Consider the following 16,222-nt stretch of genomic DNA (forward strand, 5'->3'; position numbering starts at 1 on the left):
TTCCAGATCTTTAGCTTCGGTGTGTCTTTTCCATCTTTTAAGGACTTGAAGTAAAGCTCACATTCATTAGCAACCCTTACAATGCAAGTCCTGAAAAGCATCCCATACCTGAGGGATGAGACATGATTCTGATTTGTGAAAAGACTACTGTCAGCACGTTCAACTGTGCACACGTTAGGTTTATCTAACACGTATGGTTACGTGGCTGCTGGGGCAATTTCTTTAGAGCAATCTTTCATTATTGATCACTTACATCTGAATAGTAAAGCTACTCAAATGATTTTCAGTTTTGGTGATTTTAAAGCATAATGTAAGTTCTTTTTTCAAACATTCATTTATTTTATAAATTACTGAACGCCTACCACATGCCATTATTGTTTTTGGTGCTAAGTATACAGCAATGAACAAAACAGAAAAAAAACCAATGCCTTCCAGCAGCTTATATTTAAGCTAGATGTGTTATATTTAAAACAGAACATTTCAAGTGGTCATACATGCTACTGAGAAAAATAAAGGAGAAAGGTGCATTACTTGTAGGGAGTGGGAAAGGCAGAGATAGGTTACAATTTAGATTTTAAAAATTACCCGGACAACCTGAGAAACATGCAGTCCTAAGAAACATTGCTTCTTCAAGTACTCAAACATAAAGCAGGTCTCTATGCCAGAACTACTCCAGGGCCTAACTGTATGTTCGCTCATAGGAATATAATTGTAATTAGCACACTGTAAAACGTGCTCGTTTTCATTTTACAAACTCCTACAAAATCACAGTAATATCCAGACCTTCCACCCACCCCGTAAGTGGGAGTGGACACACCTCATTCAATTCTACCACTTACGGGCTGTATGGCAGTGAGCAAGTCACTTTCTCTCTCGAAGCCACTTTTCACTTACAAACTGGAGGAAATAACGGCACCTAAGTGACAGGACTGTCAGAAGTAAGAGCATCAGAGCCAGATACACAGTGTATACTCAGTAAACGCTGGCTCTTTTTCCCCGACAGCCGGTGAGCCGTGACTGCTACACGACATCCCAGACCCTTCATGAAGACAGGACCCCATTACCTGTTGATTGACTCTGCAGCCAACATGCTAACTTGATGATGATTATCAGCAAGAAAATGTGGAAATACTTCATTTACAGGAAAGTCTTTCCCCATTACATTAAGAATAGCCCATTTTGAATAAGGATCGGTCTATGGGAAAAGAACAACTGGTGTTAAATACGAAATACTAAGAAAAATCACCCGTTAACAAAAAGAAACAAAGGCTACTTTAGAAATTTCAATGGAGACCTTACTAATAATTAACGTGGGATAACTCACCTCAAGCAAAGTTTTAAGGCACTTCACTAGTGCCATTCTTACAGAGAATGTGCATTTCCCCTCCTTTGCTAGGTGCCTGAAATAAAGTGTTTCAAACTCAAATAATTATTCCAGTAAAAGCTTGGTTTAAAAAAAAAAATTGGATATTACACTTATTCTAATTTCTGATTATTCTTATTCTTCCAAAATTTCTTTCCATACTAAATTTAATTCTCGTCACGTGGCATATGCCAGTCAATATTCTCAACATAAAAGAAGTTAGTTTGAAAATGAGTTAATTTCAGGGACGCCTGGGTGGCTCAGTCAGTTAAGCGTCTGCCTTCAGCTCAAGTCGTCCTGGGATTGAGCCCTGTGTCAGGCTCCCTGCTCAGGGGAGTCTGCTTCTCCCTCTCCTCCCCGCTCATGCTCTCTCTCTTGCTCACTATCTCTGACAAATAAATAAATAAAATCTTAAAAATAAAAAGGCGTTCATTTTAATGTATCTTATTTGTTTTACGCGATTATGCCTTATCTAGGGGCTATCATACTTCAGCTAACCATGTTATAAACTTGCTTTAAAAGGAAAACATTTGTGAAGTTTTGTTCTTATATCAGATTTCAAAACCACATTCTATACCGATTCAGAAGTCTTTATCAATCAAGTGGGTTGGAGGTTCTAACTTACATACATGTGCTCCTCTGTGAGTATCATCATGTCACACTGTGACTACATGCATAAAATACCCAGATGGTGACAAGGCCAATGTGTTCACTAGTTCTTCAAGCAATTAAGGAGGGAAACAGGGGCTACATTCTACTTTTGTTAACGACTATATATAGTTACATTCAAGAATTAGCATAAGTCACTAAAGTAGAAATGCAAAATTTGCAATTGTATCTAGAGAAGCAAAAGAAAATTAAGAACTCTGCAAAACACTCTGCACCTACCAGAATGCTCCAATCACCGTCAGAAACTGCCCTTGAGCATCCCTTGTGTTTTCAGCATCCATATCCCCTTGACACAGGTTCCTCACTACGTGAACAAAGTGGTTTAAAAGGGTTTTACAAACATCCTGGTCACGGCGATACAAAGAACACACATTGCTGCAATGGAAAAAGTTCAGCTTTGTAAGTATAACAGAACATAACAGTTGTTTTATAAATTTAAAGTGAACATAACACAGGGCTTTAATTTCTTACGAGAGTGGTTTTAGAAGTTCAACAACCTCTTCCATGGGCAAAGGATATTCTTCTCCAGGAAGCTCCTTTAAAAGCAGTAGATACTAAGATAATTGAAGAGAAAAAAATCATTTTTTTTCATAAATCATTTGCTAAAGTATGTATGTAACCATAAATTCATTCATTAATGCATGCACACATACACACACGCACACAAAAAGACCAGTGAATTTTTTAAAGGAGGCAGTATAGTTAAAAAAAAAAAAAGTCTGAAGTTAGAGCTGATTCAAATGCCGGCACTACGACCTGTTACTTGTGTGGTTAAAAACTTGCCACCCGAGGCTTTGTGCTCTCACCTATAAAATGGGGATAGAGCACATACCTGGCCAGATTACCGTGAGGGCTAAAGGAAATGAATGTTAAATGTGTAGCATTTATTTGTTGGAATTCCATAAATAGGTAGTTGTTATCACTGTTGGGGTTAAGAGCCTAAACAAGAATCTGAAACTACTGTTATGTCCCAACCCTCCAAAAATAATGCCTGGGGTAAGACTTCAATGGTCAAAAACTGTTCAGTGAATGAATTTTGGACAGGAGAGACAATTGTGGGCAGGGAAAAAGTCATAAATACCCTGAGTTATCTTCCTATAAAGCAAACTTGTAGGGGTCTCTATGCTCCTGTGGATACCAAGGAGCACTCAGCAACTACCAGGGATAATCACGGTAGTTACAACTAGGCAGTTTCTGAGAGCTGCCAAATCCCTTTCTAGCTGTAGTAAGAAATCAGAAGATACTTTTTCCTATCATCTATGTGTAGAGAAATGCCTCAGATATTATAAAAGAAGACTAAACTGGACCATTTTAGTATTTGCCTTGTGAATCATACATGTGATATTACTGAGTGTCTTGAACTGACTTTAAGCACCAAAGCCTCAAGAAAAGCACACAGCCCTCCTCACTGGCCAGGGCTGGAGACTTGACTAGTATGCCAGGGTCAAAACCGGGGAATCAAACAGGGCTCAACCAAGCCCGTTTGCTGGGGTTGGTGGATCAACCAGCATGTTCACTGCAGCTGGAACATGACCAGGGATTCCACCAGGGACCCGACCTACATGACTGCAAGAGGTTCTCACTAGGGAATCCCCTGGCATGTTTCCCAGCGCTAAGGAAACACAGGCATGTTTGCCAATTTGCTGGGTCTGGGGACATGACCATGGACTCACCCAGCACACAGGCTGAGCCAGAGGCTCGCCCTCAATGAGCACTGGTGCTGGGCAGAGGGGATGATGGCCTACACAGTCAGCAGGTACCTTACATATAAGAGTTCTGAGTGAACAAGTAACTGTATGGAAGGTAAGTGGGAAGCCAGCTTTCCCACTGTTGGAAAGGAGAGCTATAAATACGGAAAGATAAAAAAACAAATTCTACGATGTTGGACTGGAATTGAAGGTTTCATCTATCAGTAGATGGGACAGACTGATGGGGGTAGGGCAGGAGACAGATTCCTTTTCTAACATTCTCACCAATCCCTAAATCTAACTACAGGAAACAGAGAAACCTAAAGTGAGGGCTCCTAGAGAACAAGTGGCTGTACCATTTAAAAATACAAAGGTCAGGAAAGATAAGGAGAAACTAAAGAACCGCTCCAGGTTCAAAGAGACTGAAGAGACTTGACAACTAATTGCAATGATGCGATGTTAGTTTCCCGATTACACTGTGCTTATGCAGGAGAGCGTCACTGTTTCCGGCACGAAAACTGAAGTATGAGGGGCAACACGTCAGCCACTTAACCTCAAAATGGTTCAGAACAGAAGACGTGCGTGTGTGTGAGAGAGAGAGAAAGAAAGAGAGAGAGAGAGACGCACACGTGCATGCAGAAAGAAAAAATGAAAAGGCAAATTTGGTAAAATGTTAACTGTTCCAGCACATGTAGGGAAGAGAATTCCTGTAGTACTGTAACTTCACCGTCACTTTGAAAATACATCAAAAAATATTTAAAGCATATATTAACAAACTGGAATTTAAATAAAAACTTGGAAAGAAAAAAATAGTTAAAGCAAAAACTTTAAAGCAAATAAACTAAGGTCAAGGCAAGATTCAGAGTTCAACTACAAGATTATGTATTATTTTTACATCAGAGTCTGTGTTTCTTAGCCTACTTTGCAATAATTTATAATAATTAATTATACCTCAAGATAACAAATCTATCCAAAGTCCATGCAAGTTTTAATATTTCAGTATCCACTTAAAATTTTCTCACAGTACATTAAAAGAAAAAATGTATTTTATAACTGGCTTCAGACTCATACCTCAAGGAAGCGATTTCAAGCCATCAACAGTACTACATGATTTATATGTCAGTCTGCTACATTCACCCAGCAACGACAGACAGACTGAAGATATGTCACCTTCCCGTAACTCACCATGTGTAGGTGGAGGGATTTAGTAGGGTCTAGCATGCTAGTATCAATTAACATTAACAACTTCCTCCGAATGTCCGCTGCTCTAAATGACACAGGACTGGTCTGAGCTGTAGTTACGCACACACACAAGAACTTGAGCATGTCTAAAAAGAGCAGATCTTGCTTTGACAGATGTTCTTCAGCTAAAGGATTCATGGCACCTGAAAATAAAAAGCACTTATTAAAACTAAGAGAGGGATACAGCAAACACATATATTGAACATTACCTCAAATATCCTCCTGTCTATGAAAAAAAAAGAGAGAGGGAGAGAAATAAAAGTATATGGAAAGCAAAATTATGGTGAAACTGATTACACACTAAAAGCTTCAAAATTCTTCATGAAAAGTTACCCTAGGATTCTGTCATCAAGAAATAATCTATGGGAAAATCTATACAAATTCATTACAATACTGATAATTATAGAGAAATAAAAAGGAATCTAAGTTTCTGACAAAAAAGAATGATCAAATGAATTATGATACATATGTTAACTGGAATATTATGAGCCATTAAAAAGGACAGTTATCAATAGAAATAGTTTAATGGAAAAATACTTATAATTGTTAAAATGAACAAGATATAAAAAAGAATTTGAATATTGACACTGATTATAATAAAGGAAAAAGGTTAAAAGTGATGGCTGTATGGGTGTTTTCACTCTCCTGCTGTTTTCCAAATAATCCATCATATGGTTCTATTTCTTTAGTAAATATTTTAAATTCCTCTCATGAAGAATAAAACAAGTAACTAATAAAATTCAGTTAATAGAGAAATCTGAAGTACGCAGAAGGCAACAAACCTAATAGACTATGAGAGGGAAAATAAAATGAGCATACAATTGGTATGTCTGAGGCCTTTTACATCAATACAATCAATACAAATCAATACCAAGAGGTAAAAGAACTCCACAGTGGTAAATACGTATTTACCAAAAGTACTCTGGCCATCTCCAGACATGGGGGCATCACTAGAGCTACCAGGAGGGTAGTCACTGAACAGGGTCATGGATGACTGATCCTCCACCTCCATCAGATTTTCATCAGCCTCGTCTTCCAGCGATTCTGCTTCTCCAAAGTCAGATGGCTTTCTGATAAAGGATGCCTTCAAAGAAGAAAAAGAAAGATGTCCAAACTGGTTTCTTTCAGAAGCATAATGTAGTTAAAGTGCATCTATTCAAACAAATCAAGATTCATGTGTATGAACACTGCATATTTCTATTACGTGTCCAACAATGAAAAATGGATAAACTGCAATGTCTATATAATAATAATATGCAAATTTTAAAATAATTTTTTTCAGTTTTATTTGAGAGAGAGGGAGAAGGAGAGAGTACATGTGAGCAGGGGAGAGGGAAGGAGAGAATCCTCAAGCTGACTCCCCACTGGGTGTGCCAGGAACCTGAGATCAAAACCAAGAGTTGGCTGCTTAACCAACTGAGCCACCTAGGAGCCCCAAAGTAATTTCTTATATTAAGCATTCTAATATCCAAAATTGATGAGCATATGAAGAAAAGTATAAACTGGTATGACTATTTTGGAGGAAAGTGACAATATCCATCAAAAAGTAAAATTCACGTTCCTCTTGAACAAGCAATTCCAGTGCTAGAATTTATTCTACATCCCTCATATGCACAAATCCAAACAGACAAAAGTACAAGAATCTTTACTGCAAAAACTCTTTGTAACAACAACAAAAAATAGAAACCACTTCCAATGTTAAGGTCAGATGGGCTAAAGATACAAATACACCATTCCCATATAATGAAATACAATACTACCATTAAAAAAAGGTAAAGAAGAGCAGCATGTAGCAACACGGAAAAACGACTAAGATTTATTATTAAGGGAAAATAACCAAGCTACAGAATATTTTTTCATTTAATATATATTTGAGTATTTATTGCATGTGCCAGGCACTGCTCCAGACAAAAGAGTATGTATAGCATAAGCCCGTTTGTATGGAAGAAAAAAAAATACCACAATGGGAGTATGTTGCTTGTCAGGTAAAAATTTTTTTTTATTATTTTTTTTTCAGAGAAAGAGCACACGAGAGTGTACAAGCGAGGGTGGGGGATAGGCAGAAGGAGAGAGAGAATCTTAAGCAGGTTCCACATGCAACACAGAGCCCGACACTGGGCTCGATCTCACAACCCTGAGATCATGACCTGAGCTAAAACCAAGAGTCAGCTGCTCAACCAACTGAGCCACCCAGGGGCCCCTTTTGTTTTTATTTTTAAGGATAGATGATTATTTTGAATTCTGCTACAGTGTTAGACAGAAGGAAGTATAAGGCTGGATGCTTAGTTTCTAATCACTCAGTCTATTACTCATTATTGAAAAACTAAAAGCTGAGCAGTATGCAAGGTACTGACATTAAGAAGCAAACAGTATGTCCCTCTCTAAAACCAAGTAATTTTAATTTCCATATTTAAAAAAATATAAGATGTCACAACATTTTGAGATGCACCCCTACTGAAGAGAGGTATCAATGAAAAACAAATCTTAGAATCAAGAAATAGGATGGTAAAGCAAACATACTTACCAAACTTCTACAAATATCTGCAATATCATTCATGAGCTTTGATGTCAACAATCGTAGGAAAAATCTAGATGCAATCTTATTTGGACTGGGCTGTAATTAAGACAAAAAAGCAAGCAAAAAAATAAAAAGTTATCCTTGGCAGGTAATACTTTCTCTATCTTAAATGAAATATATTTTTTTTACACTGAATTCTCTATCATAAGAGAATACTTACGTTTATCATAAATAAACAGTATACTATTAGGGCCAAGATATAAATTGCATTAAAAACACTAACCTCTTTTTTTTAAAGTAATAACTATAATCCATTAAATTACATATAAACATTAAAGTAAAATACCAACTACTAAGTTAGAGTTCATTCTTCCATTGCTCTCCTTCCCCATTTACAAAAAAACACAGAAAAACACATTACTTTTTTTTTTTTAGTTTAAGAAAACAAAAGAAAAACACATCACAAAATCAAAACTATATGCTGGTCATATTGTTATATAGCCATGTAGTTATCATTAGTTTTCAAAAAACATTTTCTCCAACTACTACCAACACTCTGGGCTGGCTCAGCTAAACCTCAGGCTTGTTCCCAGTCAAAATGAAGATTACACAGAGCAGCACTCTTCCCACCAAGCGTTACAGAAGACGATCTGGGCAAAAGAGAGTCATGCATGTAGCTGGAGCTGTTATCTTCGTGGGGCTCGCTGGCCCTGGTAGAGTGGTGTGCACATCCACGGCCAGTAGTCAACAGATTTTTATTAAATGAATACAAATATGCAGGCAATAAAAGAGTCACCCATGTAGTTGCATATAAAAGCGGTAACATAACCTCAGAAACCTTCCTGAAATGAACTTATTTCATGAGAAACTCAGATTACCTGTTTCTTTATTCCTCCAGGTGCTACTTTTATTTACCACTCACTTTAATTTTAAATCAGTGTATAAACTTATGAAGGACCCAAAAACCAGTTACACCACCAACCAACCAGTTACCAACCTCCTAGACCCAGTCAAGTAAGAACATCTTACCTTGGTACAATTACACAAGCAACTGGTACAGAGATTCATCATATTTCTCAGGGAAGCAATCCTAGATTCCTCATTGGTCTTACTTTTGAACAGAGTGATACTTTCTCCTGCACACTGCATTAGAGACTATTAATAAAAGAAGGAAAAACCCAAACTCTAGTTAAAATTACAGTTTTGTGATTGCTTTTTAAAGTTTTACTTAGGAAGTAAAATTGTTTTTAGAAGTTATATTTGGCTGGGGCGCCTGGGTGGCTCAATCGATTAACTCTGGCTCAGGTCATGATCCCAGGGTCGGGCTCCTTGTTCAGCAGGGAGCCTGCTTCTCCCTCTACTCCTCCCCATCCCCCTGCTCCTTCAATCTCTTTCTCTGACAAATAAATAAAATCTTAAAAAAAAAAAAAAAAGTTATATTTGGTTATACAGTGTAATTAAAAATCACGGTAACAATTTTTTTAATGACCTATCTCATACCCTGTTATCCTTACAAATCATACCACTGACTGAACTGTACTCAAAGATGAGAAAAGTTTCACACTTAGAGCCTACCTGTATAACACTCATCAAGGATTCTTTAGGACAATCAATCACAGGAAATAAAAAAATTTTTTTAACATCTTATTTGAGAGAGAACAGAGTGAGAGAGCACAAGCAGGGGGAGGGGCACAGGGAGAAGCAGACTTCCTGCTGAGCAGGAAGCCTGACATGGGACTGGATCCCAGAACCTGGAGATGAAGACCTGTGCTGAAGGCAGACGCCCAACCAACTGAGCCACCCAGGCGTCCTACAGGAAAAGCTTTTAAAAGTGCCCATAAAAAATCAGTATTTCTGTTAATAAGATTAAATTTAATGGGATAATATTTCAGTTACTCTGTTTATAGTTGGCTTAAAATAACTGCAAATGTTAAGGAAGGACAGATGTATCATTTCTCTCAGACGGCATAAGTGAAAGAGAAAGAGCTAACCTACATAAAAGTGTTTTTCCAAGCAAGTATATCAATTTTCCCAGGAATATATTTCATTCAAATTTATCCAAAATTTTAATAGAATAAATGTTCATACCTTGGCTTTCTGGAATAGTTCTGATCTATATGCTTCCTCTTCAGCTATTACTCCCACATAACAATAGCAGCCAAGAACACCCACCAAAAGACTTGAACACCGGATAAGCGTTTCTGCATTTGTAGTCTTAAAGTAAAACAAAAAATAAAAAACATACTCATTTCATAAATAACTTTGAGTACTCCACAATTATCTTTTGTAAGAACAAATTCATGTACATATTAAGAAAGTTTAGTTAACGGAGTTAATAGTGGCAGGATTCTGATTATCTCTAGGACACCAAAAGACCCCGCAGAGCTGTGATATCTAGGATTCTCAGGAAAAAAAGAACTATCTCCGAATGGCCAAGTTAGGTATCTCTCTCCTAAGGTGGTGCAGAGTACCGCACACACAGGACCTTAACATCTGAGGTGGGGGCGGGGGGGAGAAAAAAAAACATGAGTAAAAATCAGATTCATATAAAGAGATATTAAAATGACATTTTGACCTTCTGAAAGCTAAGAACCTTGACTTATTCAGCTTTTTAGACTTCAGAAACCACAGATTTTTCCAAGTAGATACCACATAGCCAATTTTATAAAACTATTTACAAACTTCTAACAGCTACACAGAAAAATAAGATTTTCAGACTGTTTTGTTCCTATACTGCAGGAAATGGCATTTTAGGGGAAAACACAACAGACTGTATTACAAAATGGTTACAACCGTGATCCAGGAGAATGTCAGTTAAGTAAGGATAAAGCACACTTTCTCTTCTCTGGTTCTCTGGGTCATCATCTTTGGCTGAATTCACTCCGCTGAGTAACTTGCAGATTTTATTTTATTCAATAAATATTTTACCATTTACCATGTAACAAGGCATTGTGGAAGATACAAAGATTAATAAAAATATACATGCCGTTTAACAAGTTTATAGCACAGTTTGAGACGTTTGTGTTTAAACATACAAATATCCACAGTACAAGGAAGATGCTAAGTTTCACTTTAAAAAGAAATACTAAATACTATGAAAATTAAAAGATGAATTACCATGGCTGAGATTATCTAAGAAAGGCTTTAGCAGGATTTTGACATGTGGATGATTTGAACACACAGAAATGGGCAGAAAGACATTTACTTCATGTCAAAAGAAAGGAGAGTTTTGGCAAGAGAATAGCACAAAGAGAATTTGTGATCTTAAGAAGGCAAAGGAAATGATTTATGAGAAATTACTAGTGACCTCTAAAATATGGGTGACTGCTATTTCCTCTGTTACATTTGATTAATCACTTCTGCCTCTCCAAGTGTCACCAAAATCTATTACATCAATTTAAATGATGTCCTTTCCTGTTATTGTAACACCTCCCTCCTCTGCACTGAGAGGTTCTTTCTCATCATAGAACCCCTATACTCAAAACCGTTCTTATTCTCCACTAACCGACATATTTAATGTCTACTAGAATTCCTGGTACAAAAGAAACACAAATTATTCTTCTTGGGTTTTCCTTTTTTCATGCTAAGTTTTCCCTATTTATACACATGTACTGTCACTCTGCTTTTTAAATCAAGTTTTTCATCATCCGTAGGGCCCTTTCTGCCTGTTTCTCCTTCCTAACCGTCCACCAAAGTTGAGTCGGAGACAGGCTTAAGTTCTTCTGAAAATCTCACCTCAGATGAGTAGTTATGTAAAAGCTGCTCTGATAAGCCCAGAAGATAGCGATCCAGTGATTCCTTGAGGTTCTGGTGGACAGAAAAGCCTACGGTGGACTGGTGCTTTTCTACAGCACATTCTTTCACAATGGTTAAAAAATCCATCTTGTCAAAAGTTGTCTGAAGAAACAGTTCTTCAACTTCTGAGAATGAAGGCTCTTCTTGATCTTTTTGGTGTTGTTCACTTCAAGAAAGTAAGATCTTAAATTTATAACTGAATGACCAACTGCTTCATCTCCATGTAGCAGTGATATGTTACAAATGAACACATTAATTTAGTGTCTGTGTTATTCACACACTGTTTATACAGTTAATGCATTACTCTTTTAAATGCTTCTCTTCTTTGGAATTGATACCTACCTGCACCAGATTTCATCACGCGGTGAGCCGATTTTATTAATAGATGGATAAAAACATATAGGGTACAATCTCCAAGGCAAATTCAGAAAGTATTAAAAAGAAAACATTAATAACACCAGGCATAAACACTAAGATAAACATTATCTGGAAACATTTTCCTGTTTGCCTGTTGATTTCTCCAAAATGAAGGAGTTTTTCATCCTCTGCCCTCTCCAGGGAGATTAGGAATCTTCATGCCAGTGAGTCATTTTCAGCCACAGTGATAAACATAGGCCTCTTGAGTCAATCAACTAAAATGAGGTTTTTAGATTTATTTTTACTTTCCCTATCCTCCATTACCATTAGTTTGAAAGCTAATAGATTTTACTTGACATACAGAAATGGGTCACGTCTTTAAAGAACTCATTCCTAACCTTCCATCCTAACTTTCCATGCATTCTCTCTTCCAATGGCAAATGTCACAAGCTATATTACACAGCATGAAAGAACAGTTAACTGGATCAAAAATTATTGAATGAAGATTACTATCACTGAATTAAAAGCAGCTTTTCCCAAATAGCCCTAATTGGCTAGTAGGTGTGATTTTTTTTTTTAACTGAACAACTTAGTTCATAATTTTTAAGATGTAGCTACTACTCTGTTATAATTACTACCTTTGTAATTAAAGCCGTATCTTAAAACAACACAGAACTCTATTAGATAACATACCATTCTGGCACTCTTTGGAGAAAATTCATTGCAGCTTTACAATTTTTCATAGTGAGACTCACAAGAATTTTCTCCACTGCAAGATGAGGAAAATTACTACAAAGGAAAAAAAAATCTTCACTTAGAAGAACAAAAACCATTTAAAGCATTCTTTAAACTTAAATACCCATGTCTGGCTGTAAATCCTGACTTCTAAAATCTGGATCCAAAATTAAAATTTCTTTTATCTGTACTGAATTTTTTAACATCTAAAACAAGAACCAAGAAGCAGATATCTTATGTTACTATCATTTTCAATACTTTCTGGCAGCAGACTTGACCGATTTTTAAAAATCATTTCTGAAATAAACAAATTATGAAATTAAAGCAAAAGCACGAGGATCCAAAGGTCTATCCTGCAGTCCTTTGGTCCCACCTACTAGCTGTGGAAAGGTTAAATGGGCAAGCTGATCCCCCTCTCCTGGTGTTTAAGCCTCACTCTGTGTGTTCCCTCCATTAACCGAATACCCGTCACCCAGGACATACTCTCATCATGATTCCAGGATTCCACTGCATCAGATGTATGTTCAGATGAACTGATTCACACAAAATCACAAAGAACACATAAGTGCTCAAAAATTGTAATTCCTATTATGCAGGCACATCCCCCTTATTCTCATTGTCTCAGCAGAGATAAGAACAAAGTAAAAAAACAGAGAACCAAGCACAAAGACGCAGAACAGTGTAAAACAAGGGACTGTTTCGAATCTGGAGTTAGCTCTGAGAAACCCTGCATTACCGCTGTAAAAAGAGCCATCTGGTCTCAAATAACGGAGCATCTCTTCCAACACAAAGAGCAGCACCGAATGAACTTAAGTTACCTGTGAAGAACTGGAGGCAGCTCTGTACCGTCTTCAAAGTCATCCTCTAAATGATAGAGTAAGAGCCATTTCATTATCAATTCCTTTAAAGAACAACTTCTATTTAATTCACACAGACTGTGCTCCACTCCTGTTTTTACAGTTTCTGGAACCACACAGACGGTCATTGCCAGAGTCAAGCAGCATACTGCAGGACTACAACAAACCAAAAGATGGCCACTGTTACAAATAAACTTTTTTTTTTCAATCCTAAAAGTTCTTTCTTTAACATATTTGCTATGGGTTGATGACTTGCAATAGGTGTCATCATGAGAATAACCAAAAGTAGACTGAGTGTGACAAAAGACTGACAGTTTCACACCCTTGGGTGATAGGATGGAAAAGTCAAGAACGGGAGAAAAACACTGCAAACGGAGACGTGCTACTTAGATATTCCTGCAGGAAAACCAGCACTGCATCCATTTTAAGAGTGACCAGTTCACCTCCCATTTCTTTCCCTCGAGAACAACCTGAATCTCTTTGGCTCAGTTAGTAAAGCTTCTGCCTGATGCTTATGCTCTTTTGCGTAAGTCTCCGATATGCTTCGTGAGTTCATACGAGTCCCTTAGGAGGATTCTAATTTCTTGTTCAATAGCAGATTGAGTTTCTGGACTCAGTGTCCCCAGTCACTGGAGATCATAACTCCAAGCTTTTCACTCATTCCAAATTTGGTAACTACCCTCTTTGCTAAAAAATAAGCTTCCTAAGGAAGAACGACCTTGTCTATTTTCTTTACCACCATGCTGCTACTAATGCTTAAGATGATGCCTGACACATGTAAATATAGAGTGAACTTCTATTGACTAAATGAACACAAAAAATTGTGAGAAGTCTGATTACATTTGAGAACTCTCTCTTATAACTGTTTGTAGCACTAAAAAAAAAAATTTATGGATACTGAATAAGTACTTAATATGCAATTAAAGAAAAAATAAATTTAAACATTTAATTCTTTAAAATTTACCTTAGTAATCTCTCTACACTTGAAACTATTTTTTTTTATTTACTTATCAAGACTCCCTAGACAAACAACAAAAACATCTAAAATCGAATTTAACATATTGTTAACTCAAGTTACAAACTATAAAACCGAAAGAAAAGAAAGTATGCATGTCTATATATAAATCTCTTACAATACACAGTTGACTCACCATGAAGGTCTGCAGGCTGACCCAGTAAATAACTTCCAGAATTCTCTATCGACCTCAATTAAACGGCCTTGAATTATAGCTCCAAGTAAACCAAAGTTTTCAGCTTGTATTTGTTCAGAACTTACACCACGAAAGGTAAGAGACCAAATTTTAATCCAGAATTTCAATAAATCTGACTTTTGTGAGACTTCTAGGTTGGATTTCTTCCCTTGACACAATGCAACTTCCGTAAGGCATCGTAACACATACGGCGTGCGCTCCCCATGTCGATGCTGAGGTAGAAGCTGGTATAGTATCATCAGTAATGGTGACAACTCATAGTTAGGTAAACTGGAAGGATATTTTGATATTAACTGGGTTGTGATCTGTAACCTAGATAAAATAAAAGGATAATTAAATTGAAAATTATTCAATTCCATTAACAAACTAAAAGAAAACAAATATATAGACATAGCACCCTTACCATATCCTACAGTATCACCATCATTATTTTCCATACTACTCTCAAACTAAACTGGCTTTTGGTATTTAATCCCTACTTCCTAAAGTGGCAGGAAGAATGACAACTTTCTGGCTAAGTAGGTAAGTTGTCATAGCTCCCTTACACAAAAACTTTAAGGAATAACTAAATTAGGGGCACTTGGCTGGCTCAGTTGGCAGAGCATGTGACTCCTGATCTCAGAATCATAAGTTCAAGCCTCACACTGGGCATGGAGCCTACTTAAAAACAAAACTAAACTACGGGGCGCCTGGGTGGCTCAGTCGTTGAGCGTCTGCCTTGGGCTCAGGGTGTGATCCCGACATTCTGGGATCGAGACCCACATCGGGCTCCTCCGCTAGGAGCCTGCTTCTTCCTCTCCCACTCCCCCTGCTTGTGTTCCCTCTCTCGCTGGCTGTCTCTCCGTCAAATAAATAAAATAAAAATAAAAAAACAAAACTAAACTAAATTAAAATTTTCTGCTTCTGAGTTATTACACCCATCCTTGCTCTTCAGCCACCAGTAATATTCCTCCAAATCAAGAAAACAAACAAAAAAACCAAACAACTGTTTTACCTAAACTTTCAGTTAATTCAGTAAATATCTGCTATGAGTTCTCCAGAACGTGAACTACTCAAGAAGAGGAACTTTATTCATCTTTGTATCTCTTGTGCTTGGCACACAGCACATATTCAATAAATAACCCCTGACTAAATGGAAAAATTGAAGAATCTGAAATAGGTATCCTCCACCATATAAAAGAAACATGAACTTAAGCAACAGCTATCTAAATCAAGATGTTTTCCCCTCGAACTCAAGTTATATTTAAATATGACATCAACACGGTAAAAATCAAGGCACGGGTCACACAAGTTTGACTGTCATCTACAAACTTCTAACTGTCCTTGGGCAAGCTGCTTAACCTTTCCCAGTTTCATTTTCTTTTTGGTATAGCAAACAGGCTGAGCTGGATGAATTCTAAAGATTCCTACCAGATCTAGTATTTTGTGATGTCACAGAACTCCACAATTTATTTAATCATTTAAATAACTGTGCATGCTATACATGGCAAATTTTTAAAAAGGCAACCTCTTTTTTATTCTGTCCAAATTATTCTGTGATTTCTGAATGCCATCTTCAATTTCTTCCTCATCTACTTCTAGTAGAAGGAGCTTTACATGCTAAAATGTCTTTGTGTGGAGACGTAAGCTCAGCGCATTCCATGCCTGCGAGGCGGCCGTCCTCCTCTTTTCCCCGCTAAGCCCAGCTGCTCAGGAAAGGTGGCCCCCTGGCCGAGGCTCCAGCAGATAAACCTTAGTGGCTGATGGCCAGAGGTCCTGGCAGACACCTTCCCCTTCACCAGGGACTG

General features: G+C 37.3%; 1 protein-coding gene across 3 annotated transcripts in view; it reads right to left on the minus strand.

Moving 5' to 3' along the window:
* Positions 1–16,222, minus strand: part of LOC123792533 (serine-protein kinase ATM) — a 126,395-nt gene that overhangs the window by 86,411 nt on the left and 23,762 nt on the right. For all 3 annotated transcript variants that reach the window (XM_087868467.1, XM_087868466.1, XM_045797711.2), the window contains 13 exons: positions 14,376–14,747; positions 13,186–13,380; positions 12,326–12,421; positions 11,216–11,441; positions 9,569–9,694; positions 8,510–8,635; positions 7,487–7,576; positions 5,875–6,046; positions 4,906–5,105; positions 2,504–2,586; positions 2,252–2,407; positions 1,325–1,400; positions 1,065–1,195 (listed from right to left, as the gene is read on the minus strand). In XM_087868467.1, coding sequence (XP_087724593.1) covers positions 1,065–1,195; positions 1,325–1,400; positions 2,252–2,407; positions 2,504–2,586; positions 4,906–5,105; positions 5,875–6,046; positions 7,487–7,576; positions 8,510–8,635; positions 9,569–9,694; positions 11,216–11,441; positions 12,326–12,421; positions 13,186–13,380; positions 14,376–14,747 — 2,049 coding nt within the window. The remainder of the gene's footprint in view (positions 1–1,064; positions 1,196–1,324; positions 1,401–2,251; positions 2,408–2,503; positions 2,587–4,905; positions 5,106–5,874; positions 6,047–7,486; positions 7,577–8,509; positions 8,636–9,568; positions 9,695–11,215; positions 11,442–12,325; positions 12,422–13,185; positions 13,381–14,375; positions 14,748–16,222) is intronic.

This window comes from Ursus americanus, chromosome 16 (genome assembly GCF_024610735.1).
Source record: "Ursus americanus isolate L20-20 chromosome 16, mUrsAme1.1.p, whole genome shotgun sequence".
Classification (NCBI taxonomy): Eukaryota; Metazoa; Chordata; class Mammalia; order Carnivora; family Ursidae; genus Ursus; species Ursus americanus.